Source organism: Spermophilus citellus, assembly GCF_964194105.1.
Source record: "Spermophilus citellus genome assembly, chromosome: 3".
Classification (NCBI taxonomy): domain Eukaryota; kingdom Metazoa; phylum Chordata; class Mammalia; order Rodentia; family Sciuridae; genus Spermophilus; species Spermophilus citellus.
Genome location: NC_138184.1, coordinates 206798161 through 206826038, shown reverse-complemented (window position 1 = coordinate 206826038; position 27878 = coordinate 206798161). Strand labels below are relative to the sequence as shown.

At 34.3% G+C, this 27878-nt stretch overlaps 1 protein-coding gene across 3 annotated transcripts in view; it reads left to right on the top strand.

Moving 5' to 3' along the window:
* DMTF1 (cyclin D binding myb like transcription factor 1) overlaps positions 1 to 27528 on the top strand; it is a 43479-nt gene extending 15951 nt beyond the window's left edge. For 2 of the 3 annotated variants that reach the window (XM_081287880.1, XM_081287879.1), the window contains 14 exons: positions 4842 to 4936; positions 8528 to 8642; positions 9759 to 9835; positions 14351 to 14508; positions 15676 to 15708; positions 16553 to 16662; positions 18309 to 18537; positions 19840 to 19991; positions 21107 to 21316; positions 23139 to 23224; positions 25505 to 25660; positions 26054 to 26431; positions 27053 to 27200; positions 27393 to 27528. In XM_081287880.1, coding sequence (XP_081144006.1) covers positions 4842 to 4936; positions 8528 to 8642; positions 9759 to 9835; positions 14351 to 14508; positions 15676 to 15708; positions 16553 to 16662; positions 18309 to 18537; positions 19840 to 19991; positions 21107 to 21316; positions 23139 to 23224; positions 25505 to 25660; positions 26054 to 26431; positions 27053 to 27200; positions 27393 to 27502 — 2057 coding nt within the window. In that variant the 3' untranslated portion in view covers positions 27503 to 27528. The remainder of the gene's footprint in view (positions 1 to 4841; positions 4937 to 8527; positions 8643 to 9758; positions 9836 to 14350; positions 14509 to 15675; positions 15709 to 16552; positions 16663 to 18308; positions 18538 to 19839; positions 19992 to 21106; positions 21317 to 23138; positions 23225 to 25504; positions 25661 to 26053; positions 26432 to 27052; positions 27201 to 27392) is intronic. The other variant, XM_081287881.1, reaches the window with a different exon arrangement.
* The last annotated feature ends 350 nt before the right edge of the window (positions 27529 to 27878 follow it).

Sequence of the window (27878 nt, the reverse complement as noted above, 5' to 3'; positions counted from 1 at the left end):
TTATGTGTCTGACTACAGGATAAAATTAGAAATTAGTAAGGGGAACTTGAGAAATTATATAATCACATGGAAATTAAACAACATGCTCTTAAATGAACAATGAAGAAATCAAAAAGAAAGCAATTTTTTTGAAAGAAATGAAAATGGAAATAAAACATAACAAAACCTGTGGAATACAGATAAAGCAGTACTAATAGGGAATTTGATAGCAATGAGGGTCTACATTTAAAATAAGATTTCAGATAAGCAAACGTTGTACTCAAGGACCGATAAGAGCAAGAACAAACTGAACCCCAAATTAGAAGGAGAAAAAGAACAGATCAGAGCAGAAATAAATGAAATAGAGACTAAAAAGATAATATCAAGAAAACAAGGAGTTGGTTTTTTTTTTTTTTTTTTTTTGGTTAGGGGTTGAACCCAAGACCTCATACATGCTAGACAAACCCTTGTTGAGCTAAATACCCAGCCCAAAGAGTTGGTTTTTTGAAAAGATAATAAAATGAACAACGCTAGACTAACCAGAGGGAAAAGAAGAAAAAACCCAAATAAATAAAGCCAGAGATGGAAAAGGAGACATTGTATCTGACACCAAAGAAATACAAAGGATCATTTATAGGCATATACAAAGTATACTATATTGTAAACAACTTATGTCAGTAATTTGGAAAACCTAAAAGAAATGATAACTTTCTGCCACAGATACCCTAATAAAATTGAATTACAAAGACAGAAAACCTGAACAGAACAATAATGGGGTAACACGATTGATATATCATTTCACCTCAGTTAGTATGGCTATAGTTAGAAGATAAAAATAACAAATGCTGGTGGTGATACAGGAACAGAGGAACTCAACAGAGGAGCTGTTGGTGGGAATGTACATTAGTACAGTCATCATGGAGAACATTGTGGAGATTGCATACCAAGTAGAACTCTGCCATGTGGTCAAGCTGTCCCATTACTTGGTGTCTTTCCAAGGTTAATGAGATCAGCATGTTTCGGAGATGCCTAGATTTCCATGTTAGTTGCAGCACTGTTTATACTATCTATGATATGAAGTCAATCTAGTTGTCCATCAATAGATGAATGGATAAAATGTACACAGTGGAATATTAATTCAATAAAAATGTGGAATCCTATCTTTTGCAAAAACATGAATGGAACTGGGATATTGTCTTTGATGAAGTGAGCTAGGCACAGAAAATTGGATATTGCACATTCCAATTCATTTGTGGAAGCTAAAGGGTTTTATTTCATGGAAATAATGGGGTGAAATGAGGGTTGCCAGAGGTTGGAAAGACTGGCGAGAGAATAAATACTAGGATACAGTTGCATGGAAGGGTGGGTTCTAGTCTTCTACAACACAGTAGATTGACTGGTTCCTAACAGTTACATATTTTGTGAAGCAGAAAGGGGCTTAAGGGTTCCCAGTGCAAGGAAGTAGATGTTAGGAGGAGACAAATGCTGGTTGCCTTTGTTTGATGTTTGCACGTTTTGTGCATGTATCAAGTTGTCACACTGCCCTGTTTGCATATGCACAAGTACATGTTGATTTAAAAAAGAAGAAGAAGACAGAATACTTGAAGTTCTATATCCATCACAATGATCTGGTACTGAGTAAAGCATTATTTGCCAGACTTCATGGAGTTAATTTTTTTTTCTAAAAATTATAATTAAATTTAATTTTAATATCCAAGTTTTCTGTTCATGCATTATAAGACTGATAAAATATATATCAGGGCCTTAAAAGTCTTCTCAGCATCCATAGTTACCTCTCATGTTAATCATTCTGGCTCATTTACCACTTGTGTAGTCATCCACTACTATTGTTTATGCTATTTACTATTGATAGTGTTATATGGTGATTATTGCATTCATTTAGAGGATTCTTTCAGTACCTTAATTTCTTACTCTTTTTGTTCTCCATTTTCATTTCCTTTTCCACTCTTGCCATTACCTAATGAATCTATTTGTTATCCTTTTCAGTTTTGCTTTTTTTTTTTTTTTTTTTCCTAATGCTACTTCCTTTCCATCTCACTTTTCTGGTACTCTGTAACTCCTATAGTCCTTTGCCCCATTGGAACCCATTGATCTTACCACTTTTTCATTTCATTGTTCCTTCTGTATTTATATCATTTTCCCCCCTTTACCCAGTTATGGTTTCATGATTAATCGTTATAATCGCTGTCTTGCATTTACTTTCAAATCCTTTTTTCTTCTGTACTTTTATTGTTCTTTGGTGTTAACATAATCCTATCAAAATCTGTCTTTGTTTATGTCTTTGAAGGTGCAGCTAATTGAAAGCGATTAGAGAAAAACAGGACACACAAACTGATAGATCTTATTCCTTATCAATAACCAAAGTGGGCTCATAATACTGCCCACCAGTCATGCCATGCCTCTCTAGTAATTCTTTTTCCTCACTGTAAGATGACTATTTCATGTTCTGAAACTTCTGATAGTTTTTCTACCTTTCTTAATTCTCAACTGACAACCTTGGTTTTTACTTTACTGAAAATATTGGAGTAACCAGAAAGTAATTTCCATACATTCCCATTACCATACCCATGTGTACCTATGTCTGTATATTCTGTTATTCTAGCTAAGGCCTATTCTTTCTTCACCAGATCCCATCCATTTTGCCTACTGAAGTATATTTTGCGGGGAGGGGTACTGGGGATTGAACTCAGAAGAACTTGACCACTGAGCCACATCACATCCCCAGCTCTATTTTGTATTTTATTTAGAGACAGGGCCTCACTGAGTTGCTTTAGCACCTTGCCTTTGCTGAGACTAGCTTTGAATTCACAATCCTGCAGCCTCAGACTCCCAAGCTGCTGGGATCATAGGCATGCACCACCTTGTCTGTGAGGATGTCCAACATCCTTTCTTAAGGGTGTTCCAATGATTCTTTCTTCTCTTTTACAATCATTAATTTTTCATTCTCTCACTCCTATCAGTATTACAAAAAAATATTTTAAAATGTCCTTTAACCCACTTTTGGCTCCTATCCAATTTCCTTTCTTTCCTTTAACACAGAGCATTTGAAATAATTGCCTGTATTTGCCTCCATTTTTTTCTCCAGTTTTCCTTTTCTTCATGCTCTCCTCCTTACCAAACCTTTCTCCTGGGTCTCCACAGACCCCCCCATCCCCCACTTTTTTTAATGTGGTACTTTGGAGAACCCAGTGCCTCACACATGCTAGGCAAATGCTCTACCACTGAGCTACAACCCCAGCCCTCCACAGACCTTCTTGTTGCTAAATCCAGTGGTCATTTTCGGTCTTTGTCTTACTTGATCTATCTGTAACTCTTCATAGTACTTATTTCCTTCTTCCTGAAATATTTTGTCACTTGGCTTCTTAGTACTTTTTCTTTTTTGAGGGTGAGGGTGGTGGACAGTACTGGGACTTAAACCTAGGGGTGCTCTACCACTGAGTTACATCCCTACTCTTTTTTTTTTTTTTTAATTTTGAGACTGGGTTTCACTAAGTTGCTAGAACAGCAATCCTCCTGCCTCCGTCTCCTGAGTCACTCAGATTACAGGCATTCATTCACCACCAAGCACAGCCATTCGGTAGTTTCTCATGTTAACTTTTCCATATCACCCCATAACTCAGTTCTTAGATGCTTTTTTCTTCTGTTTTTACTTATTTCCTAGGTGATTGCAATTCATTGTTGTAAATACTTTATCTGGTGATGACTTCCAGATTTATTTAAGTCAGATTTGTCTTTGAAATCAAGTGTATTATCCATTATATAAAGTAGCCAGCCCCAGCATTCTCTTTAAATTCTCAGGGTTTAGTAGGTATCTCAAAGCAGTATGTTTAAAACTAAGCTCTTGAGATTCCCTAAATGTTTAAATGTACTGCTTCTGTACTTTTTTCCTCATCTCATTAATGGCATGTCCATTTTTCTATTTGTTCAGATAAAAAAAAAAAAAGTATCATCCTTGTCTCTTCAGTTTTTCCCACATCTGGTTGGTTCTGCAAATCACATCGTCTCTACCATTAAAATACATATAAAATTTGAACTACTTAAACCTTCACCCTGGTCCAAGCCACTGACCTTTCTTATCTGAATTACAGTACTACCCTCTTAACTGATCTCTGTTTAGCCTTCTGCCCTTCATTATTTTTCGCCCTTCATTATTTTTTTCCCCATAGCAGCCAGAGTGAACCTGTTAAAATAAAAATCAAATCATATCACTCCTCTATTCAAAAATTTGCAATCATATACTACCTCATGGGTAAATTCAAAGTCTTTACAATTGTCTGTAGGGCCCTATACAGTTGCCTACTGTTATTGTTCATTCTGCTCAGTCGCCACTGGTCTTCTTGCATATACTCATGAACACTCTCCAAGCATGCCATATCTCAGAGCCTTTGTACTTGGCTCTCCTTGAAATACTCTTCCTTAAGATACTTGCATGACTAGCTTTCTTCCTTACTTTGTTCCAAGTCTTGGCCACTTTCCCTAGCCTCCTGTCTACAATTTCAAACACTCCGTCACTCCAGCATATCTCCTTCCTGCTTTACTTTTTCTTCTTATAATCACTATCCAACATAGAATTTTGTTCATTTTGTGTCTATCCTCACTAGACTATAAGCTCCATGAAGGCAAGATTTTTGTTTTGTTTTTCTCACTGCCATATCTCCAGCACACAGCAATACCTAGTATGAATTAGATGTACAATAAACATGCAACAAATTAAAATGTACATGTGGGGATGTATTGACAAGGAATGTGTTAAGAAATTATATGGCCTTATTTTTTCAGTAGATATTTTTAACTAGATCCTGCCATCATTATTCTGAAGATGATGAATTTTTTCCTTGAAGTTTCAGAAAATGATCAGAGCTTTGAGGTGACTATGACCGCAACCACAGAGGTGGCAGATGATGAGATTACTGAGGGAACGGTGACACAGATCCAGGTATAGTACATGTTCTAACTGGCCTCAGGAAGGTGATCACAGTTTAGGTAATAAAATGATACCTTTGCAAAATAGCAACCACAAAATTGAGGTAAGACATCATTTAATTCAAATTCAGTCTCCACATGAGTCTCAGTTATAAGCAAAAGTAGATTTTAAAAATTCATTCCCTGTAGAGTGATTCACGTCTCTTGAAACAAAAAATGATGCATATACATTCACTACTTGTAGTGATCTCATAACAACAGTAATGATGGCAATACTATTCCTTTTGGTGCATGCAGAACTAGATAAATTTACCATGTGTAGAGAAGTTGAGTAATAGTCAGATCATACTATTTCTTAAGTGAACTTTTTAATTGTCTCTTACAAGCCCTAGCTGAGATACTTGTGCCAAAAGTAGGCAGACATGGTGGCTCGGGAGGCTAAGCCAGGAGCATTGCGAGTTCAAAGTCAGTGTCAGCAATTTAGTGAGGTGCTAAGCAACTCAGGGAGACCCTGTCTCTAAATGAAATACAAAATAGGGCTGGGGGTGTGGCTCAATGGTAGGGTGCCCCTGACTTCAGTCCCCACCCCAGTAACCCCCCCCCAAAAAAAAGTAATAAGTATTCTTTGCTATCTTAGATATTCTGAAGCTTAACTCTATATTATAAATTTACCTTTGGCTGATTGTCCCTTTCTTTTTTAGTAGCTAATTCTTTTGCTCATCCCTTCATTTAATAAAATATTTATTTAATAAGATATTTTCAAGGTGGAGGCATGACAGTATTTTTCTTTTAGAAAGCATCACATTGACCATTTAAGAAGTATAATAGTTGGAAATTGATATTTAACATCAAGGACTGAGGATATCTCAGATGTGTGTAGTCAACCTTCTATAATAATAAGCTACTTTCAAAAATCACACAATTTCCAGAGGAGTGAATCTCACATAGATCAGACAGCTTTGAGTGAGGATGGAAATCTTCATAATGAGTCCTTTGATATCAATGGGTGATTTGGACAGGAATTTTTTTCAAGTCCTCTGAACCAGTAGATAATCCTTTCTTCAAAATGAATATTGTCAAAGTTATTCCAAATTTAAAGATTATGTAGTCTCACTTCATTCAGTTTTCACACAGTAAAAATAACATCCTGTATGTGATTTGAATTACAACATAGTTGTTATAGGATTGAACAGTGGTACAATATTAGTCCTTAGTGTAAGAGAAATTATAGAGTTTTGTTTAACTTTTGCCCATTGCCAGAAAGTAAATGAGTTATAACTTAATATTTAGCTTCTTGATTTGTTATTGTTTTAGTGAGTGAAAAACTTGATACTAACTTCTAATATTTATTTAATAAGATTAGCATTGGGTTGTGAATTGAAAGCAAATTAAATTGTTCAGAAATAGCCTGCTTCTTACTACTTTTCTGTAAACTAGGAACATATAGCTATTTGACATAGTTCAGTTGCTAATACATTGCATCTCATTCCAGTGATGAGATTAGCTTGAAAAAATAATAAACTCTAGAACATTCCATTATACTCAGTACTTTGTGGTTTTAAGAGACTTTGAATGGGTTCAATGTTTATTTTTAGATTTCTAAGTCCTTTATACATTACAGACATGAAATCCTGCAACTAACAAAGATTTAAGTTTAAAACAGAGTCCTGCTAATAAAGCCTTTGTAATGGCTTTATACATAAAGTAGGGAAATGGAGAGAAGATACTATGAAGCTACATGTAATACAGATACTTACCCAAGTCCCCCACTATACTCAGCAAACTCATTTGTTATAGACAGTGTTAAATATTACTGCTCCTGCTTGATTATTTGCTCTTCTTGATTATTTGCTCTTTTGATAGCTATTTACAAAGATTTTAAATAGTAATTATAACTCTTCATCAGGAAAATTTGAGTCATAAGGCATTAAATGCCCAGAGATAGCAGTTAATCATCAAAACAGGCTTATTCTTAAGGTTCATGAAATTTACTCTATTACATATTTAGACACACTTTGGAAGGTTGTGATTTGATTGTCTTATCCAGCTGATAAAGAGAGCATCTAAGAGTATCATCTGCAGTTCTTAAAAGTGTATAGTGTGGCGCATGCCTGTAATCTCAGCAGCTTGGGAGGCTGAGCAGGAGGATCTCAAGTTCAAAACTAGCCTCAGCAAAAGCAAGTCCCTAAGCAATTTAATGAGACCCTGTCTCTGACTAAAATACAAAAATAGGGCTGGGGATGTGGCTCAGTGCTCAAGTGCCCCTGAGTTCAACCTCTGGAAAATCTACCCCCCCCCCCCCGCAAAAAAAAAAAAATTGTGTAGTGTATGTCAAGGTTTTTTGATAGCTCTCTATTTCACCCTTTACAAATGCATAATTCCTGTATCACATTTCAAAGAATTATTGACGAATACAATACATTATCTGATCTGTCTCAGTTCTCTGCTCAGTCTTGTAAAAAAAAAAAATCTAAATATCACACATAAAATAATAGGGCTTTAGAATTGTTCCCATAATTTTTAGCTGGATTTAAAAACATTCATAAATGCAGCATATTACCACCAGCTATAAAAATAAAGCAGCAACAATAGAGACATAGCTTTCCTTGTTGTGTGCTGGTTGTTCCCTGACAACTCTTTCCAAGTAAGATGGGTTTCAGTTCCTTTTCAGATTAGAAATTCAGTTTCTTCTTATTCAAGAACTATTCCAATCTTTGTTAGAATTTACCTCTAGCGATTTATATAATTTAGTAGTTTATCCAAATCAAGAGACTGACTGAGTTGAATGACCACCAAGCATTTGGTGGTCCACTTATCCTGGTCTGCCTATGAATATAGGCTCATACCTGAGATGGTAGCAATATTCTTAATTTACATTGTAGCTTCCTTTTGGCCAAGGTCAAATCTGTTCAAAGATTCTTTGTTCCTGTATAATTTGCTAAAGTATGTCTGTAATTGAAATGTACTTAGTGGTGTACCTTAACTGCAAGAATAATATTAGTTCTAATTATTTCTTTTAGAGGAAGATACATTAATAAGGCTGTGAATCAGCTCTAGAGATAGGCTAAAACAAAGTTTTCAATAAATAGTAGCAGACAGTGATTTTGCAGTAATGTATTTTGATTATCCCTTTAATCCTTTAGGTTCAGCAAGAGATTATATTATGAACAACTGTATAGTTTAGGCAGCAAACTACCTCCGAGGACAATAACCAGCCATAATACTCAACCCTAGTATTTCCCTTTTCTTATCTGGAACTGATTATAACTATATTTATAAACTCATTTATATATGTACACAAGTGGTTTTGGAATAGCCTGTATTGATTAAAATATGTAATGCATTCTTGACCCACATTATTAAAACTTGAAGCCACTAGTACTTTCTTAAATGGTCATGTATATTAATGTTAATGTTTTTATACTGCCATAATAAAAGAAGCAAGAAATATATGTCTTTTAAATTGAATGTATTTTACTATACCTAAAAGAGTGAATTCCATATTATTACATTAGGTTTTTAGAATGCCTAGCATCACAAAAGTTAATCAAGTTTGGTATTAAATCAAGCTACTACTTAGCTACTACTTTTTTTTTTTTTTAAGATTTTACAGAATGAACAACTAGATGAAATATCTCCCTTGGGTAATGAGGAAGTTTCAGCAGTTAGTCAGGCTTGGTTTACAACTAAAGAAGATAAGGATTCTCTAACTAACAAAGGTAAGATGTACTATAAATTTTAGTGCCCAGTAGAATCAGCTGAGGGACTTGCAGGCATGAAGTTTCTGAGTTGGACCTTTACAATTGTGATTTGAAAGGTTACAGTAATTGAGTTTTTGTAATTGAATTAAATTTTGCCCTGAATGACTTTGAATGGGACCATGAAACCAACATTTGCTTTTCAATAATTAATCATTATTTTTCTTTTTTTGATACAAAGTAGATTGTCATGTTAATTTTAGAACAAATGCATGATTGTGGTATTTAAAAGACAGTACAGTCATTGCTTATGAGAATAGGTAATCAAGCCTTTTCAAAGGTCTACTTACTGGTTTAAAAGCATCTTAAAAGATTATAGTGTTTGTAGAACTGCTGTGCTTTTGAATGTAGCTAGGGAAATTGATACTAAAAAATGAGGGCATGTACCACTTTGGAGTAAGGAGAGGAAGTAGAAACAAGTACATTTATTATTTTCTACCCACTGTGCAATAAATAAATATTCTAAGAAGACATTCACTTGTCATCATGTTCACCTTTCCTTAGAATCTTTTTGTACATATTCCTTGCCTATAAAACTTTTTTTTAAAATGGGGGGTACCAGATATTGATTTCAGGGGCACTCAATCACTGAGCCACATCCTCAGTCCTATTTTTTATTTTAGTTAGAGACAGGGTCTCACTGAGTTCCTTAGCAGCTCACCGTTGCTGAGGCTGGCTTTGAACTTGCCGTCCTGTCTCAGCCTTTCAAGCTGTTGGGATTGTGGGCAGGCTTATTTTTCATGGAAAAAATTTTCAAAAAGTTTTAAGAATAATTTGATTTTTCTCATTTTTATAAGTTTATTTTTAGCAGTTACATACTTCTGAAAGGATGTGAGAAGTAATAGTTTTAAAAATCTTTTAGTTGTCATTGTCTTTATTCAATAGGTCAGATGTTTTCTTACTTAAAAACCAGAAGGTATGAAAGCATCTTTACCTTAGGATCTTTCAGGTTTAAAATGAGTGAGAAATTAAATTTGCTGTTTTATGCCCACTGATAATTTAATCACAAACCACATCTTTAATATTTTCTTCTCACAAAGTAGTATTTTCTGTAATGTTTCTTGCTTTCTTTTAAAGGACATAAATGGAAGCAGGGGATGTGGTCAAAGGAAGAAATTGATATTTTGATGAACAATATTGAACGCTATCTGAAGGTACCCTATGACATATTTTTGTGTTCCACTAATTTGTTTATTGCCAATTGCAAAAGTAGTGAAGCAGTATTCCATATAATTATTATGAGGTTTTCACTAATTTTTGTAACAGATTATCAACTAATATGTTATAGCTTAATAATACCAAGGTGAATGATTACAATATAAAATTTTTAGCCAATTTTGAATTCTGAATTTAAAATAGTTTTATTGCTTTTAGTTACCATCTGAAGTTTAGACAGTCTTAATAATCTCCCAGCATATTGAAGTCTTGTCTTTTCAAGTAGCCTGTAAGTTAGAGTTTAATTTATATTGTTTAAATCCTAAGATATGCATCTGCTTTGAACTTAAGATTTCATAATAGTTCTTTGCTTTTAAAAATAGTTAATTTTCATATTCAGACATTACTTGCTCGTTAGTTCTCTTCGTTAAATGCCCTTTTAATGTAGTATTGTTGAAATAGGACAGACAGGACTCTCCTTAACGTAGAATGTTTGCTTTTGAAAAGCTGTGGGTTCCTTTGGGAAAACTGAAACAGGTGAAGAGTGACATAAGGCGTTTTACCATGTGATTGATATATGTTAGTCACACTGCAAGAGTTTAGAGAGGGAATAGTTTATTCTCGGGATTGGAACAGTTAGAAATTTTTGTAAGAGCAAGAATTTTAGCTGAGTCTTCAAGGGGTAGAACTTGAACTAGAATAGGACTAACTAACTGGAGGGAATAGCATGCATAAATGGTAAACAGCAAGGAATCAGAGATCAAAAGACCCTGCAGATTAATTCCTTTAACTCGAATCTTCATCAATGCCTCCAGAAAACTAGGCTTTAAAAACCAGACCAGAGAATTAGAACTTTATCCTATAGGAAACAAGAGGCATTGAAGTATTTAAGAAAAAGGCTGATTGCTTAGTTAAGTGAGACATTAATAGGGCAGATCCAGACTTTTCTCCTGGAAGTCTTTTCCTGACACTTTCCACCCCGATAATGGCATTAAATTCAAATAGTCCAAGTTTGAAATGTGGAAATTAGTATTGTTTGGGAATGGGAATGTACAGCATCTATTTAACCATTAATTTTCTTATTGTTTGATATATGTATGTATACAATATAAATGCATCATTGCTTAGAATATGAACAGTCTTCCCAAGCTAAGTTTTATAAACTATAAAGTTGATAATCTTTTATTATTTACTAATGAGTGAAGATTCCTCCACCAAGTTTATGGTTTGAAGATAAAACAGTGAACATTGAAAAGTATATCCAGAAGTATATTAAAGGCGGTTCACAGTACTAGGGTTGTGGCTCAGCGGTAGAGCACTCGCCTTGCACATGCAAGGTCCTGGGTTCAATCCTCAGCACCACATAAAAATAAATAAATAAAATAAAGATATTTTGTTCAACTACAACTAAAAAATAAAGATTAAAAAAAAAACAGCTGTTCACTAGTCACATATATTAGTTAAAACTGAAAAAGTGCTGTATATTTAAATGAGGCAGTAAAGCATGATTTAAAAAACAAACAACAACAAAAATACCACTGGGCTTGGGGAAATAAGATGGTTTCTTGTATAGGAAATAGAATAAATGATCCCAAAGACTCTTCCAACAGTGATTAATCGGCGAGTGGCAAGGACTTAAGTAGAATTATAATATACAGGGAAAAGACAGATAAGCAAGTAGAGTCTATAAGGAATCCTGGTGCTTAGGTGTTGGGAAAGAAGTAGGAGAAGAGTTGGAGTAACTTAAAAGAAATTTTAATTGGGCAATTGGGAAAATGGTGATAGAATTGACAAAAATAGGAAATGTCTACAGGAGACCCTGCCCTGATCTTGAGAAAAGATAATTTGTTTGGTTTTAATTTTCTGACTGTGCTTTTTATTATATAATGCTTTTCTAAAAGTGCTGTGGAGCCATTTTTAAACCTCAGAGAATTCTGAGTAAACATATTCTATTTATATAGAAAAGATAATGAAATTAACTACCACAAGCAAAAAAGTGGTGGTAGGAAGAAAACTCTTTAATCTTTGTGGTTTTCCTGCAACACGGTACCTTGCATGTAGGTGTTTAAATGTTTAGGTTTAATCATTTACAAAAGTGAAACTGCATAAAAGAGAATTTTAGAAAAAATTCCAAAATTGAGAAAGTTTTCACCATGAAGATTCATACATTCAAAAGTATCTAAAATGCATGCCTGTATAATTTTTCCTGGTTTTGAAGGCTACCCATATTCATTTAACTACCCATATTCATTCTCAGGGTATTTTGTAAGTTGCCCTTTTACTCTGCATTATCATTTTGATATCCATCCTCTGTTGATTTAACTGTTTTATTGTGCAGATATACTGCATGTTACTCATTCCACAGTTAATTATCATTTGGGTTCTTTCTGGGTATTTTTGCTATTTTCACGTCTAATGTTTTGTGAATGGTATTTCTTTATGGTTTCAGTTTATATTCCTCCAATAACATTTTTATATACTTACTGGCCATTTGCCTTTCTTCTTTGAAACTCCTCTTTGTGTGCTAAATACTAATAATGCTTTATTGGTCATTTGTGTTAAAGCTATCTTGTCTCAATTTAGTGGCCTATATTTTCCTTTTTAGGTATATTTGATGAGTAGAAATTTTTAATTCCAGTATTAAATTTATCATTTTACTTTTATGTTTTGCATGTTTAAGAAATCTTCCCCTAGCTTCAAAGGCATGAAGATTTTCTCAAGTTTTTCCTTTCATATTGTCACCTCCATAAATGTGAAGTAGGGTTTTAGTTCTATCTTATTATCCTAGCATTGTTTTGGGGGTGTCAGTCTTTTTCCCAGACTACAGTGTCTGTTCTATCCTAAACCAAGCTTCCGTAAGTTTCTTTATAGGTTTTCTAGGTTCTCTTTGTTATACTTGCTTCAGTACAACACTGTGTTCAGAAATCCCAATATCTGGTCGAACAAGTCTCCTCATGAATGCCTTAGCTCTTCTTGGCTCTTTACTTTTCTATATAAATTCAGAATTAGTTTACAGTAAATTAAAAGCTTTGATAGAATTTTCATTGGTATTACATTGAACCTGTATATCAGTTTGGGGGAATTAACATCTTTTCAGCATTTTATCTTCCTCTTGAATGTGGTATAACTCACCAGTTTTGCTAGTTCCTTGTTAAATTTTTTCAATAAATTTTATGTTCTTTGTAAAGGACTTTTCATAACTTGGCCTAAAAATTTAGTCTTGATGCCTTTAATTTTGTTGCTATCACAAATAATGACTTTTAAAATATAAGCCTTGTATAGAACTGCAAATAACTATATATTGATTTTATATCCAGCAACCTTGCTAAAATTTAGCCTTTTTGAAATCAAATTTTTTCTTGAAATTGGGCTTATACATGTATTGCATATTAAAATGATTACTTTCCAATCTTTTTCCTTTTTATTATTCTTGCATTAGACGACCAGAGCAAATTGTAATTTGCTCAGCTTTATTCTACATGAACATTGAATTTTTATGAATATTTTCTTGAGATTTTATATTCTGTAAATTATTGATGAGATTAATTGTATTAGTAGTTTTTCCTGCAGTTGACTCAAGTTTGTATTCCTGTGATAAACTCACTTTTTACAGTGATGTATTAACTTTATACATTGCTGGATTCAGTGCTAAAATATTAGGATTTGGGGGTCTATGTTAATAAATGAGGTTGGCCGCAAAATTCTTTTCTAAAACTGTCCTTATCTGATTTTGCTACTAAGGTTACGCCAAAATGACTAAGAAAGTATCCTCACTATTTTCTTTACTGTAGAATAGTTTTAGATCAAAGTTATATGACTTTTTGGTATAATTTACCTGTAATGACAGTGGTACCTGGAGTTTTCGTTGAGGGAAGAACATTCTTGTTGGTTTGTGCCTATTTGATCTTCTCTCTTTTCCAGAGTCTGTTTTGGTAAGTTGACTTTTTCTAGGAATTTACTTGTTTTACCTAAATTCAAATATATTGCCAGAAAGTTGTATATAATGTTCTTTTATTGTCTGATCTCTCCAGCATCTCCACATAGGCTCCATTTTTTCACTCCTAATATTATTTGTCTTTTTTAAAATTTCACCAGAAATTTTATCATTTCAAATTTTAATTGTAATATATCTTTTCAGAGAACCAATTTCTTGATTCATTTATCCTTTCTATGCTTTCTTATACTTTCTGTGCTATGATTTCCAATTAATTTAGCTTTTATAATTTTCTTCCTTCTACTTTATATTTGTTTTAAAAATTTTAATATAGTTTTAAAAGGAGTTAGCAGAAATTGAATTTATTGAACCTAATACAACTTGCTTTTGGAGCATTTAAACATCACTTTATTATCTCAACATTTTAAAAGTTTATATTTGACTTACTAATGAATTAGCCTTATATTCTTTTTCTAAATGCAATTAATGAACTTTAACATTAAAACAAGTTTTAAAAGCATAGTATGTCCAGATGCATTTTATCAGAAATCCCTAAATCAAAGAAATGTAACCCATTTAGGCACGCGGAATAAAAGATGCCACAGAAATCATCTTTGAGATGTCAAAAGACGAAAGAAAAGATTTCTACAGGACTATAGCATGGGGTCTGAACCGGCCTTTGTTTGCAGTTTATAGAAGAGTGCTTCGCATGTATGATGACAGAAACCATGTGGGAAAGTATGAAAACTTGTAATGCTGCATGTTTTCATGTAATTAGGGGAAATATTTAAGTAATTGTCTTTTTTGTTTTTTTTAGTTGAATTATGACTGGGGGCCTCAGGTGAAGACAGCTGTGAATTACAGTTAATATTTTTATCTTTCAGGTCTACCTTGATTACATGATTAAAAAAACCTCATCATAAGGCCTCTTAGAAATTAGAATCTGAGTATATATATATCTGTCTTAGTATATTTAATATGGCAGAGTCTCATTTGTAGTAAATAACAATGGTAATGTTAAAAGAACTCTAAATTCATTGATGTGAATTTTTCTTTTTTGGGGGGTAACATTACTAAGTTTCTGGCCTTTCTAAAATAAAACCAGAGAGGAAAATAACTAATTCTGGACACAGTGCTTGAATTTCTGTTATAGGCAGCATTTATTTAAAGCATCATTAATTTTCTTCAGTGATTATGTGGTGTTACTGACATTTTAAATTTCTCTTTGGGAATTTTAGGTGGCAGTAGTCTAGCTTACTAGATATTACCAAGCTTCAAGTGCTGCTTTTCCTCTAGCTCTTCAGCTCCTTGCTAATGAAAATATATTTGAAAGCTGAAGGGAAATAAATAATGAGTGGGAAAAGAAATTTTTAAAAAGTGAAGCAAGAGTGACTAAATTTTTCATAAGCCTTCCAAGTAGTTAAAAAGTGATTGGCCTTTTATAATTTTTAAATAAATGGACATTTTATAAAAGAAGAGTGCACTGGCTGTATTGAAATAAAGAGCAAGTTTATGCCAGAAGTTCATGCTTGACTAAATGAAAGGAAGATAATTTTTTCAATGCCTTGAGAGAATTTTCCTTTAGCTAAGTTATCCATGAGTCTTTCTGAAATAGTTACAATTTCAGTGTGTCTAAACTAAACTGTCATAAAGGAAGAGTTAGGAGCATAGGAGCAAAATCATTTTAAATGTTGAATTTTCATAGAGAAAATTGCTAAAAATCATTGTTTTTTTTTAAGACAATAGAAGCATTTAACTTTTGAGTCATTTTAAAATGGGTTACTTTAAAATATGATACATAAGCTGACTTAATATTGAGTTCCCTAAGTGAAATTCTGATTTTTATTAAGGTTTTTAGCATTCCTAATGTTAATTTATCTCTCTAAAATTTCTTTGTATTTCTAGATATACACCTGATGAAATTGAGAAACTCAAGGAGTAAGTTTTAAATTGTTTTCATTATCTCTAATTGTTGGGGTTTTGTCTTGGGTTTTTTTTAAGTTTCAATGTGAAATTTTGAGATTTTTGGTAGATTGGTATAGTTTAATCCTGCTGTTAAACATGATTAACCATAAAAAGAGCTTATCTGATCTAGACTTGCACAAAGTAGCTATGTCCATAGCATACCAATTTAGTCTCCTATTGACAATCACAGAATACTCCTCAGACCACTAATAAGTTTCAGAAGAGGGCCATTTTTGGTTTGGGGAGTTTATATAATAGAATCAGAACCAAGGTTGTGCTTCACAACTTAGTCTAAAATGGTGAGTTGGCAAATGTTTCACTGAATATCCTTGCTAACTACCTTGTAAAGGTTGTTGAAGTCTCAGAAATATACTTTTGCTTCATTGATTTAGGGTCATAAAAAGCATGGTTTAATGGACTATTATAATAGATCATGGAAAAAAACACTGAAGGTTCTTATTTTCGGATGTCTAAAGAAGAGTTTGTGAGGTATTTGCTCAAAAGGGAAAAATCTGGGGCTTACCTGGGAGATTGTGTCAATAACCTGAGGGGAATTTGGTCTTTTTTGAACACATATCCAAGTTACTTATTTCTTCTCTGACCCAGGAAAAGGGCAATTGCTGCCTGTTTTTTTTTCACCCACAGACAACTGTGGACCCCAATAAAAGGCCACACTTTCAAACTTTGGCTCTCAAAGTATTGCTGCCCACAACTTCCAAACCAGTCAAATGGGAAGAAGAAGAATGAAGAATAAATGATGAAATTAAAAGGGAGAAAACAGTTGAACCAAATGCTGATTGGCAGACTCTTGTTTTAGGCTCCGGATAAAGCATGGCAATGACTGGGCAACAATAGGGGCGGCCCTAGGAAGAAGTGCATCATCCGTCAAAGATCGGTGCCGACTGATGAAGGATACTTGCAACACAGGTACTTTGAATGCTGCTGGTGGGAGTTTTTTGTTTTTTGTTTTGTTTTTTTTTTTTTTTTTTTTTTTTTGGCGGTGGGGTCACTATTTGAGCTTCTTGCCCTGCAGATACTGCTTTTTCTTCTGAGAGGGAAAAAAAAAATTATCATTTGCTTAATTCAACTTTTCTAGTCTCCTTTTCTTCTTTTTCTTTCTCCTCTCCCTGCCCTTCAGTTTAACAGGTCCAACTAATCTTAATTTGTGTGCTTTATTTATTTTTTTAAGGTGACATTGTTCACAAGGACACAGAATTTCTTAAGTTTCAAAAGGACTTTTCAGGGCTGGGACTATAGCTCAGTTGGTAGAGTGTTTGCCTGTCATGCACAAGGTCCTGGGTTCAATCCCCAGCACAACAACAAAAAAGGATTTAGGTCTAACATGTTTTCACTTATGTAGCAATTCTTATTGTCCCAGTTGAGAAAGTATTTTAAGGCATGTATATAGAAAATGGATTTTAATTCAGGTCCATTTAACTTAATATTAACAATACTGAACCATCTCATGTTCATAAAAAACATTGGTTGTTGGCAAGTCCCAAGTTAGGAAGAAGGTGTGTGTTCAAAAGATTTATATGTGTTTTGCTTATCTCAAAGTATATTTTTCCATTTTTAAAAAAACAGCTTATGACTATTGGTATTTTAATCTCCAGGCCACACTACAAATATACACAAATTTATTGGTGATAATGTTAAACCTAACCTTCAACAACAGTATTTAGGTTCTGTTGTTAACTATCATTTAAAATATCATTTTGAGCCTCTTTCTTTAAAACAGAGATTAGAATAGAGGGGAACTAATGTTCTCTGAAGGTTCTCTAAATCTATCTTTTAAGCAAAAACAAACAAAAACAGTTTTCCAGTTTAGCTTCAGCTTCTAGGGTATATGTAGCCTCACTACACTAAAGTGAAATCAAGAATATATCCTTTTTATCTACTCTACCTTGGGTGTTAAAGCACCCCTGGATTTTGTCTCCAGTACCACACACACACACAAAAAAGGAATATTTGATATTATTTATTCATAAGTTCATGAGTTTAAAAAAAAACAGGAGTAAAAATGGGTATGAATACTAGTGTCAAACTTTATTGATCACATTAGTGTGGAGTTGGGATAGTGGGGAAAGAAGATAGTGTAAGTTTAGTCTTTACTAAAATAAGTAGAGCTGGTAGATGTCCCTCATCATTCATTCTTGTGACTGTTGGCCTCTTAGTCCACATTTCTGCAGAGTAGGAGTTTAGTGAAAGCATTAGTTTCTGGCCTGTTGGGCCATCATTGAGGCTCTTTCCATCTTACTGTTTTTATATAAGTTCTTGGTATAACTTGAGAGTACATAATTCTTCATAGTTATATTTAGGGTAGTTTTTCTTGACTTAAAAAGTCAGTTGGTCCTTTCCATTATGATTCTTTGTTTTTTTTGTGTGTGTTGAGACCTTTACTGGGGGTAATAAAACACAATTATCAGTAGGTATATGTGGTTTCCTACCAGAGGGCCATTCACCAAATAAACTCTTAGTACTACTGCCTATTTCCCAGTACTTGGAAATATAAGGCTGAATCAAATTTGTAAAAGAAGGTGGCAGTGGTAGTTTGGATTATTTCCTTCTTTCAGGGAAATGGACAGAAGAAGAAGAAAAGAGACTTGCAGAGGTGGTTCATGAGTTGACGAGCACTGAGCCAGGTGACATAGTCACACAGGGTGTGTCTTGGGCAGCTGTGGCTGAACGTGTGGGTACCCGCTCAGAAAAGCAGTGTCGTTCTAAGTGGCTCAACTACTTGAACTGGAAACAGAGTGGGGGTACTGAGTGGACCAAGGAAGATGAAATCAATCTCATCCTCAGGTTTGTGTCCTAATAGAAACTGAATAGTTACTGTGGATGTCTTGATTGACTTTCCTGTTTTGGTTTTCCTAGATGCCTAATGTCTGAAAAACATCCTTTCCATAGAGAGCCATTGTTTAAGATCTAAGTACTTCATATTGAGCTCTTTTGTTTTGTTTTGTGTTTGTTCCTTTTTAGTGGATTTAGTGCCCGGGCAAAGTACCAGATTGAAGGCGTGGAGACTGAAGTCCTCTATATCCACAGAACAGGTATGGCACAGGCAGCGGCAGTGCAGCTTTTCCACTGTCTCACCAATGTGCCTCAGTCCTAGCCTAGGGGTACATGTTTAGGGTAATAGAGCTATTCAGTCTCCATGCCCTTCAATCCTTGGCTACTGTGCTAAGATTGTCAAGAAGGGGGACCCAATCCATAATTACACACACCATCAGCTTTGCACAAATTAAAAAACACCTTTAAGATAATAACCCCAATTTTATTTTATTTTTTTAATTTGTTGGTTTAACCATTATGATTCAGTGACTGAAGTGAACAAAAACAGCAGCAAGAAAATATTTAAGACACTGAAGAAAGAAACTTTTGTGGCTACTGTGCTTAAAATCAAGATCATCACAATAGTTAATACTGGAAATAGTTAATAGACCTTTAAAACCCACAATTTAGCCAGGCATGGTGGCACTTGCCTATAAACCCAGCAGCTCAAAAGGTTGAAGCAGAAGGATCACAAGTTCAAAGAGAGATTCTGATTCAAAATAAAATATAAAAAATGGGATGGGGATGTGTTTTAGTAGTTAAGTGCCCTTGAGTTCTCCGTACCAAAAGAAAAAAAAAATTTTTTAGTTGTACTATTGGTAGTACAACGAACAATTTTGGTTTTGTGTCTTTAAGGGTATTTTATTACATTAGTCATCTTTATAAATAGCTCATTTCTAAACCCATTTGTTTTACAAATGAAAAAGATGCAGGAAATAATGTAGTAAAGGCCATACTATGAAACACTGAAGAACACTGTACAACTAAACCTGTTCTTATTCTAATCTTTAGCCTACTCCCTTTCCTTCACAGTGCTTCATCTGGTTATACCCATTTGCAAGGGTTAGTGTGCTGGTTAATATGGCTGATGGTATTTCTTAGCTTTTAACTCTGGAAGCAAGTCGGCATTCCTGGAATCCTTTCCCTGTGCAGCATAAGAGTGGCATAATCTGCCATTTCTTTTATTACCAGAGTCGTCATCACCTAGTCAAAGGAGGGTTCTTAGGGAGAAATTAATTTAACAGCTAACACATGGTTTTTTGTAACTTGTAGGATAGCAGAGCTTGATGTAGCTGATGAAAATGACATAAACTGGGATCTGTTAGCTGAGGGATGGAGCAGTGTCCGTTCGCCACAGTGGCTTCGAAGTAAATGGTGGACCATCAAAAGGCAAATTGCAAATCATAAAGATGTTTCATTCCCTGGTAATGTATTGCTTGCCTTTTTAATTCCTTCCCTTCTCTTACCATATTTACTCTTTAGGAGTTAGAGGTTAGAAGTTCTGTGCCATGTAAAGATGTATCATGGCAGATTTTTACTTATGCCCTATTTCTTTGAGTAACTGTCTTCCCTAGAGAAAAGTTAATGTGATTGTAATACCTGAAGCCAAAAGATGAAAATATATACATTTACACATTCTTGTTTGTCAACATAAACTATAAATAGGAAACAGATTGTACGTTTTACTTTTGTACAGATTTCTTTCTCAGTACTTAAATTTAAATAAACTTTTATGAATTTTATAATTTTAAATATCTTCACAGGATTATTTAGAGAAAATCTTTGGCAATGTATTCTGTAAAAGAAAAACTCTGTAAATTTCTAATTTCATTTGTTAGGTAAATCCAGAGATCCTAAATTGGGTTTGCTTATAGACGGCATACTTTTCATTGCATGTTTTGCACTTACACATTAAATTGAGTTGTCTAGCCTATTTAATTTAGGTTGTTAAATTCATTCCCCTTAATGTAAAATTCCAACTTAAATTTTTCCTAAAAGAGAATTAAATGCTAAGGAATTTTCATTTGATTAAAAAAAAATCTATATTTGGCCTCCCTGTGCAAGACCTCAAGAGAGGCTGCATATTACATATACTTTCCTCTGCAGGTATAAGCATACAGGCAATCAAGTGCCTTTGAGTCACTGAAAGAAAAATGAATACTGTTTAAAAATAAGTTGCTTAGCATTGACAGTATTCTTCGTAAATAAAAGGAATTCTGTCAGTAAGCCCTGAAGTCCCAGCTGCTTAGGAGTGGAGGATCACCTGAGCCTAGGAGGTCAAGACCAGCCTGGGCAATGTAACAAGACCCCCTTTTCAAAAGGGGAAAAAAAAAAATCTGTTAGATGGATGTTTCCGAATTTTCAGAAGAGATTATGGTTTTAGTATTTTTATTGTTATTTTGATTAGTTTTCACATTCATTATGCAATTATTTATTCCAAATACTTTCCCTCCTTACCCCTCCTACCCCACCTCCCTTGTTGCTTAGATGGTGGTCTGTCGGAGAGTCATGTTCTTTTTGTCTACCCATCTTCCTTCAGTCTTAATAAAAGGTCTTAAACAGTTACATGAGAACCAAAAAAACAACCCAACACTTTTGGAGAATAAATCAGGATCTGGAGTTCCAAACAGTAATTCCAATTCCAGTGTACAGCATGTTCAGATCAGAGTTGCCCGGTTGGAAGATAATACAGCCATCTCTCCAAGTCCTATGACAGCGTTGCAGATTCCAGTTCAGATCACCCATGTCTGTAAGTGTTGGAACCTCAAGGCTCCTTGCCACTGGGATTTGTATGATTTGGTTTTACCTAAGTTGGTGAATTAAGGAAAACTAAGGCATTTTATGTTTAGCTCAGTTAATATTTATACAAAGAAAGAATGTGTAACAGGAAGGACTTAAAACCTGGCTATTGTAAATCATTCAAAACCATCTTTCTAGATTTTATAATTAACGATTCAATAAATGGGACATAACTTTCCTATGTTCCTGTATGAATACACAACCAGTGTAGTAACTTCACATTATGTACAACCACAAGAATGAGAAGTTATACTCTGTATGTATAATACGTCTAAGTACATTCTATAATCATGTATAACTCAAAAGAACAAAAAAAAAAGGATTCAATAGAAATTAGAAAACTGTCTAAAATAATGAATTAATGGAGCAGAAGATATGGAGTTCACAAGGTTAAGCACATCATTTATAGCAACTTTATCAGGAGACACAAATAGGGGATGGATTTGTGGTCATATGTAGAATGGGTTTTGTTAAGGTCGAGAAAGATTTTCATATAGGAGATAAGTCAGTTTCCTACAGGAAAAATTTTTTTATCCCTCAGTTGTTCTTAGCACCTGATTATTTTGTGCTTAATGAGATTAGGGAACCCAGCAATTATTGTGGGGAGGGGAAATACTTTCTCTTCAGCTCTAAGCAAAGTTGACACTTCTCCCCTTTTTTCCATCATTCTTGGATTGTAATGACAGAAAAGGAATGAGAACAGTCTTATCTTTATCTCACTTTTTTAATAAGAGGTCTACATATTGCCTATGAAAAGGTTATTACCCACAAGCATACCAGTCACTTGAGCATTTTGCATGAGGCATGTCTTCACATTGCAGGATGCTCAGTATCCCTTGACCTTACCCACAAAATGCCAATAGTGCTTTCCAATCATGACAAGCAGAAACAATTCCAAATGTATCCTGGGGTTGAGACTTACTTGGCTACCTGTTGGTTTTATTATCAACACCATATCTGTATATGATTATAATGATTGAATGGGGTAGGGGGTATAGCTCAGTAATACTGTGCTTGTCTAGCATGCGTGATGCCTGGGTTCCATCCCCAGCACCCAAAAGCAAAGTTACCTTAGAGACATTTAAACTAATCCTATCTCACAGTTCTTGAGTTTATTTGCTTCACCTTCCTTCCATTATTTTTTTTTTTTAAAGAGAGAGTGAGAGAGGAGAGAGAGAGAGAATTTTTTAATATTTATTTTTTAGTTCTCGGTGGACACAACATCTTTGTTGGTATGTGGTGCTGAGGATCGAACCCGGGCCGCACGCATGCCAGGCGAGCGCGCTACCGCTTGAGCTACATCCCCAGCCCTACCTTCCTTCCATTATAATAAAGCATTAAGAATTTTATTTTCTTTTGCCTTTCTTGTTTCTGTTTTATAGCCTAAGAATTACAGAGTAACTGCAATTACTAGTTAAAATAAAATGTGTGCTACTATATTGGTTGTAAATTGATTGTGCATGGAGAATTTTAGTTTTCTGTGGGCTGACAATACCTATTAGGAAGACAGCAAACATTTTATAAATAGTAAAATAAGTTATTTGCCTAGGTTTACATTGCTAGTAAGCAGTGTTGCTAACACTTGCAGTGGGCCAGACTTGGCTATGACATGTGTGCCATCCCAGATAAGTTCATTAGATTTCTTATCTCTTCTAAATTTAAATGACTCGGTTTACAGGCAAATTTTTCAGAATGAATTTGCCTTCATAACAATTGAGTACACTATAGAACCTTTATAAAGCATTTTATTGTTGTCCTTGTTCTTACTACAGCTTCAACAGACTCCCCTGCTGCTACTGTTGACTCAGAAACAATAACACTAAACAGTGGAACACTACAGACATTTGAGATCCTTCCAGTGAGTAATACTTAATATAATCGTTATTGGCCATTTTTATGCATAAGAAAGATGAGTTGGTAACATTTTTTTTAAATGTTATATATGTCATATAAAAAATGAAACTAAATATTTGAGGCCAGACGAATAGCAGACTTTATATATAAATCAGACTTCCACTTTTTTAATTCATTTAAATTTGCTTTGTTCTCATCTGTACGTAATCCCATGTATTTTTACATATGAAAATGACAGTGCTAAAGAGTAGAGCATATAACATGGACTGTACTGTACTGAATTATAAGTTCATTCTGGTTATTTGAGAAAAGGGTTATGGACAACAAATCATGAGCTTGAATAAGACTGATTCAGTAAACACTTTAGTAGCCACTGGGGGTACAAATTTTAAAGTTCCATTCTTAACTGGTTTGACCATTTTGGGAAAAATCTTATAATTTCTAAAAAGATCAAATGTAGTGTTGCCAAACATTCCACCAGTTTTAATCCCAAAGAACACCTAAGAAATTGAAATATATTTCCACATAAAATCTTGTACATGAATTTTGATCATGTCTTGGGCCTCAATAGGTGGTCACAATGCTGGGAAGCAGCAGCAAGTTATAGGGTCCAGTTATTCACATAATCACAAGGGTCAACAACCAATATTTTTGGTACTGTGTGTATCAAGTAAGTATCAAGCAACTGCTGTGTTGTTAGTGGGTTAGGGATATAAAATGCATATTTTACTAAGTGGCATTTTCAGTTTATGATGGGTTTAGGTAAAAGTGTATCTCTATAGGGCTGCTATTTACTTGAAGAGTAATGGCTGACTCTGGCCTGATGAAATGGGTCATGATTGTTATATGTAGTCCTAGTCATTGTTCTTCTTTCTAAAACAAAGAAACCCAGATTAGTTCATATTTCATTAAGTAGAAAATAATAAATTGTATATAAATTCTCTCCAGATTCATTTACTTTAAAAAACATAAGGGGTATTAGTAGAAGAGTTTATTCATCCTCTCCACAATCAAATCCCAGGAGGAAGATGAACAAAGCAAAAGGTTCTCTTTCTATCCTTAGAACTCAAAGCTTGCTTAATTGGTTTCCAAAATAGGAATATATACAAGACAACCATATGAAACAGGTAGAAAACAACTTAATTTTATGTTTTTTTATACCTTTCTAAGTAAAAATACACTTATACATACAATTGAGATTTGTGTTCAGTTTATTACTTAAAAGGTCACATTCAACTACTTAGAGATTTCTCTCCCAAATTATTTGTAGGGGATGATACCAGTAACCAAGCTTCAAAAAATGGAGACTTAAATATATAATAAGTTAAATAAAACACATGTAACTTACAGACAGAGTATTTACAGTTATAACTGTCTATATGTGATTAATACATGTAACTCTTAAGGAAAATTATTAGCTTTCACTTTTTTTTTTTTTTTAATGATTGTCTCCCTCTTGGGTACTAGGCACTTTCATAGTCATTTCTAATCTAAACTCTTCCCATGAGATATAGCTATTATTCCCATGTAAGGAATAAAGAAACCTGTATTCAGGGATTTATTATTACACAGGAGTTGACAGGATGATATTAGATGAAACAACAGGCCACATAATTTCAACCCACAGCCGTATTTCAAATACATACACTTCTTCTAACTTAAAATTACATAGAAGCTTATGGTTTGAAAGGTTTATTGGTGAATAATTTTGTTACACTTTAAAATCTCAAAAGATAAAAATGTTTGATCAATTAACCAGCTTTCAGATAAGCATCTTTTTTCTTTAGAGCATTATTATTGACATTTTGGTAAATTTTCCCTTAATAAGAAACATTTCTTAAAATTATACTATGAAAATTTTGAGTTCAAGTAAGTAAACACTGCTGTTGTGCCTTTTAAAAAATGGTAACTTTCTTTTTTAAACTCGGATACTGCCTGTTTTTATGTGCTACAGAGAAAGATTAAAGAGGGATGATTGTGCATATGCTGGGTTATTTATTGCATGTGCATCTGTGTCTTAGTGCCCTGAAACAAATAGCTAAGACTAGACCATGGGAATACATAGGAACAAAGAGTAGGATAAATGCCTTACCTGTTAAATCTCCAGAGTGAGTAGTGATTTGACGCAGAGTATTACACCCTTCATTTTATTATTTGCACCCTCATAATTGGTAAGTACATTTGTAGCTATAAATTAGAGTCAGTTCATTTTAAGATGTAGAGGTAGATTTAATCAGTAGACTATTAATACTATGTTGAGCTGTCTCCTTTGTTTCTCCTTTAGTCTTTCCATTTACAGCCCACTGGCACTCCAGGCACCTACCTACTTCAGACAAGTTCAAGTCAAGGCCTTCCCCTAACTCTGACTGCTAGTCCCACTGTAACCCTGACAGCTGCTGCTCCTGCTTCTCCAGAACAGATCATTGTTCATGCTTTATCCGTATGTTACATAATTTTACTTGATTTTTTTTTTTTTACTTATTATAAACCAGGACTAGTTAATAAAAAATGTAAGCACCAAAACTGCTAACTAATGTCTTGCATTATTGTCCCAGGCTCAGTATTTTGCACCCTCATTCTTCCTTCACTGGGATACTGCCCTTTATTCCTCCTTTTATGAGACAGATGTACATTATAGTAGGGAATTTAGGAGAGCCCTACTTGGTAAAGAATTGAGGTTCTAGAAAAATAGTGTTCAAACATTTCAGTTACAGAGGTGAGAAATAATGGGAGGGACCATGGGGTACTACCTATAAATGTTATTTGTTCAATAATTTAAATCTAGTGTTACTTTCTCATTTTGCCATTGATAGTTGTCTTTAATGTTTTATAGCCAGAACATCTGTTGAACACAAGTGACAGTGTCACAGTGCAATGTCACACACCAAGAGTCATCATTCAGACTGTTGCTACAGAGGACATCACTTCTTCCATATCCCAAGCGGAACTGACAGTAGATAGTGATATTCAGTCATCTGATTTCCCTGAGCCTCCAGATGCACTAGAAGCAGACACTTTCCCAGATGAAATTCATCAGCCTAAGATGACTATAGAGCCATCATTTAATGATGCTCATGTATCCAAATTCAGTGACCAAAATAGCACAGAACTGATGAACAGTGTTATGGTCAGAACAGAAGAAGAAATCTCTGACACCGACCTTAAACAAGAAGAATCCCCCTCTGATTTAGCCAGTGCTTATGTTACTGAGGTAAGCAACACTTAATAGAAAAACAGCTTAATGGGTTCTTGCCTTCAACCTCAAATCGGCCATTTGGAAATATCACTAAAGTGATATTTTAAGATCTTCCTTCCTTTTTTAAGATCCACAAAACAAAGTACAAAGCCCTACCTCTGACCACAAAAGTATGAGTGAACAAACACTGATGTTTCTCACAGAAGTGGGCAGTCAGAGATTTCTTGTGGCACTCGAGGGAATAAGAAAGCTATGCTCTGTCTTAACAGTTCTTCACTACAACTTTTCCCCTCTCTACCTCAGTAAATTGAGAAATGTTTGTTAGAACAACTTCTGAGTGTGGTTAATAGTAGACTTTTATGATTAGGCTTAGGAACCTTATCCCATGGTGTTAAAAGTCTTTCCTCTGTATTCAGGTGACCTGTAACTGAATTAATTCTTTTTAGCTCCTTTTTTGTTAACATTTAGTTTATTAAATTATGAGATTATGTAAGTTAACGGGGCCGTCTTTTTAAGCTCTTCATCTTTATGTTTGAGAATTAAGTACTGTCAAACCTAGACATACTTGGGATCTGGAAAACCGACAAGGAATATGAGTCAAATCTTTTTCTTTCTTTTTTAAAAAATATTATTTAGGACTTAGAGTCACCCACCATCGTAGAACAAGTTGATCAAACAACTATTGATGACGAAACAATACTTATCGTTCCTTCACCACACAGCTTTATCCAGGCATCTGATGTTATTGATACTGAATCTGTCTTGCCTTTGACAACACTAACAGGTAACTGTAATATACCTCTTATATCCTGTGCTTGATAAATCTTAAGGGGAAAATTTGGGCCTTAAGTCTTTTCTTAATCCAACACGAAAATTCTAATCCCCTACATCATGGTAGAATACTTACAAAAATTCCTGACATAGTCTTTTCCATATATGCAATTTTTAACCTAACTTGAAACTTAACTCATTACAGATCCCATACTCCAACATCATCAGGAAGAATCAAACATCATTGGATCATCTTTGGGCAGTCCTGTTTCTGAAGATTCAAAGGATGTTGAGGATTTGGTAAACTGTCATTAGTTCATTCTTAGAAACAGGTAGTTAAAACAAAGAAGCCACACTGTTAATTACAATATCTCCAAAGAAATAGGAGCAACCTCCCTTTTACCATTCCTCTGGCTTTTAAATAGCTACAATGCTTAAGCCATGCACATTGTTGCTGCTATGATTTTTTACCTCCTTTTAAGTATATCTGAGGTCCAGTTTAATGACAGTGTGTAGGTGAGTAGAATCTGGAAGATTTAACTGCACAGATCCTTGTGTTTACTGTTAATTGTCAGGACAGAATTTCATTTACTCAGCTACTGAGAAGTTTTTTTAAATCACCAAAGCAGTAATATTCATCTCTGCAGATAAACAATGGCACTCTTAACATTCTCAAGTAGGCCTGGTTGTA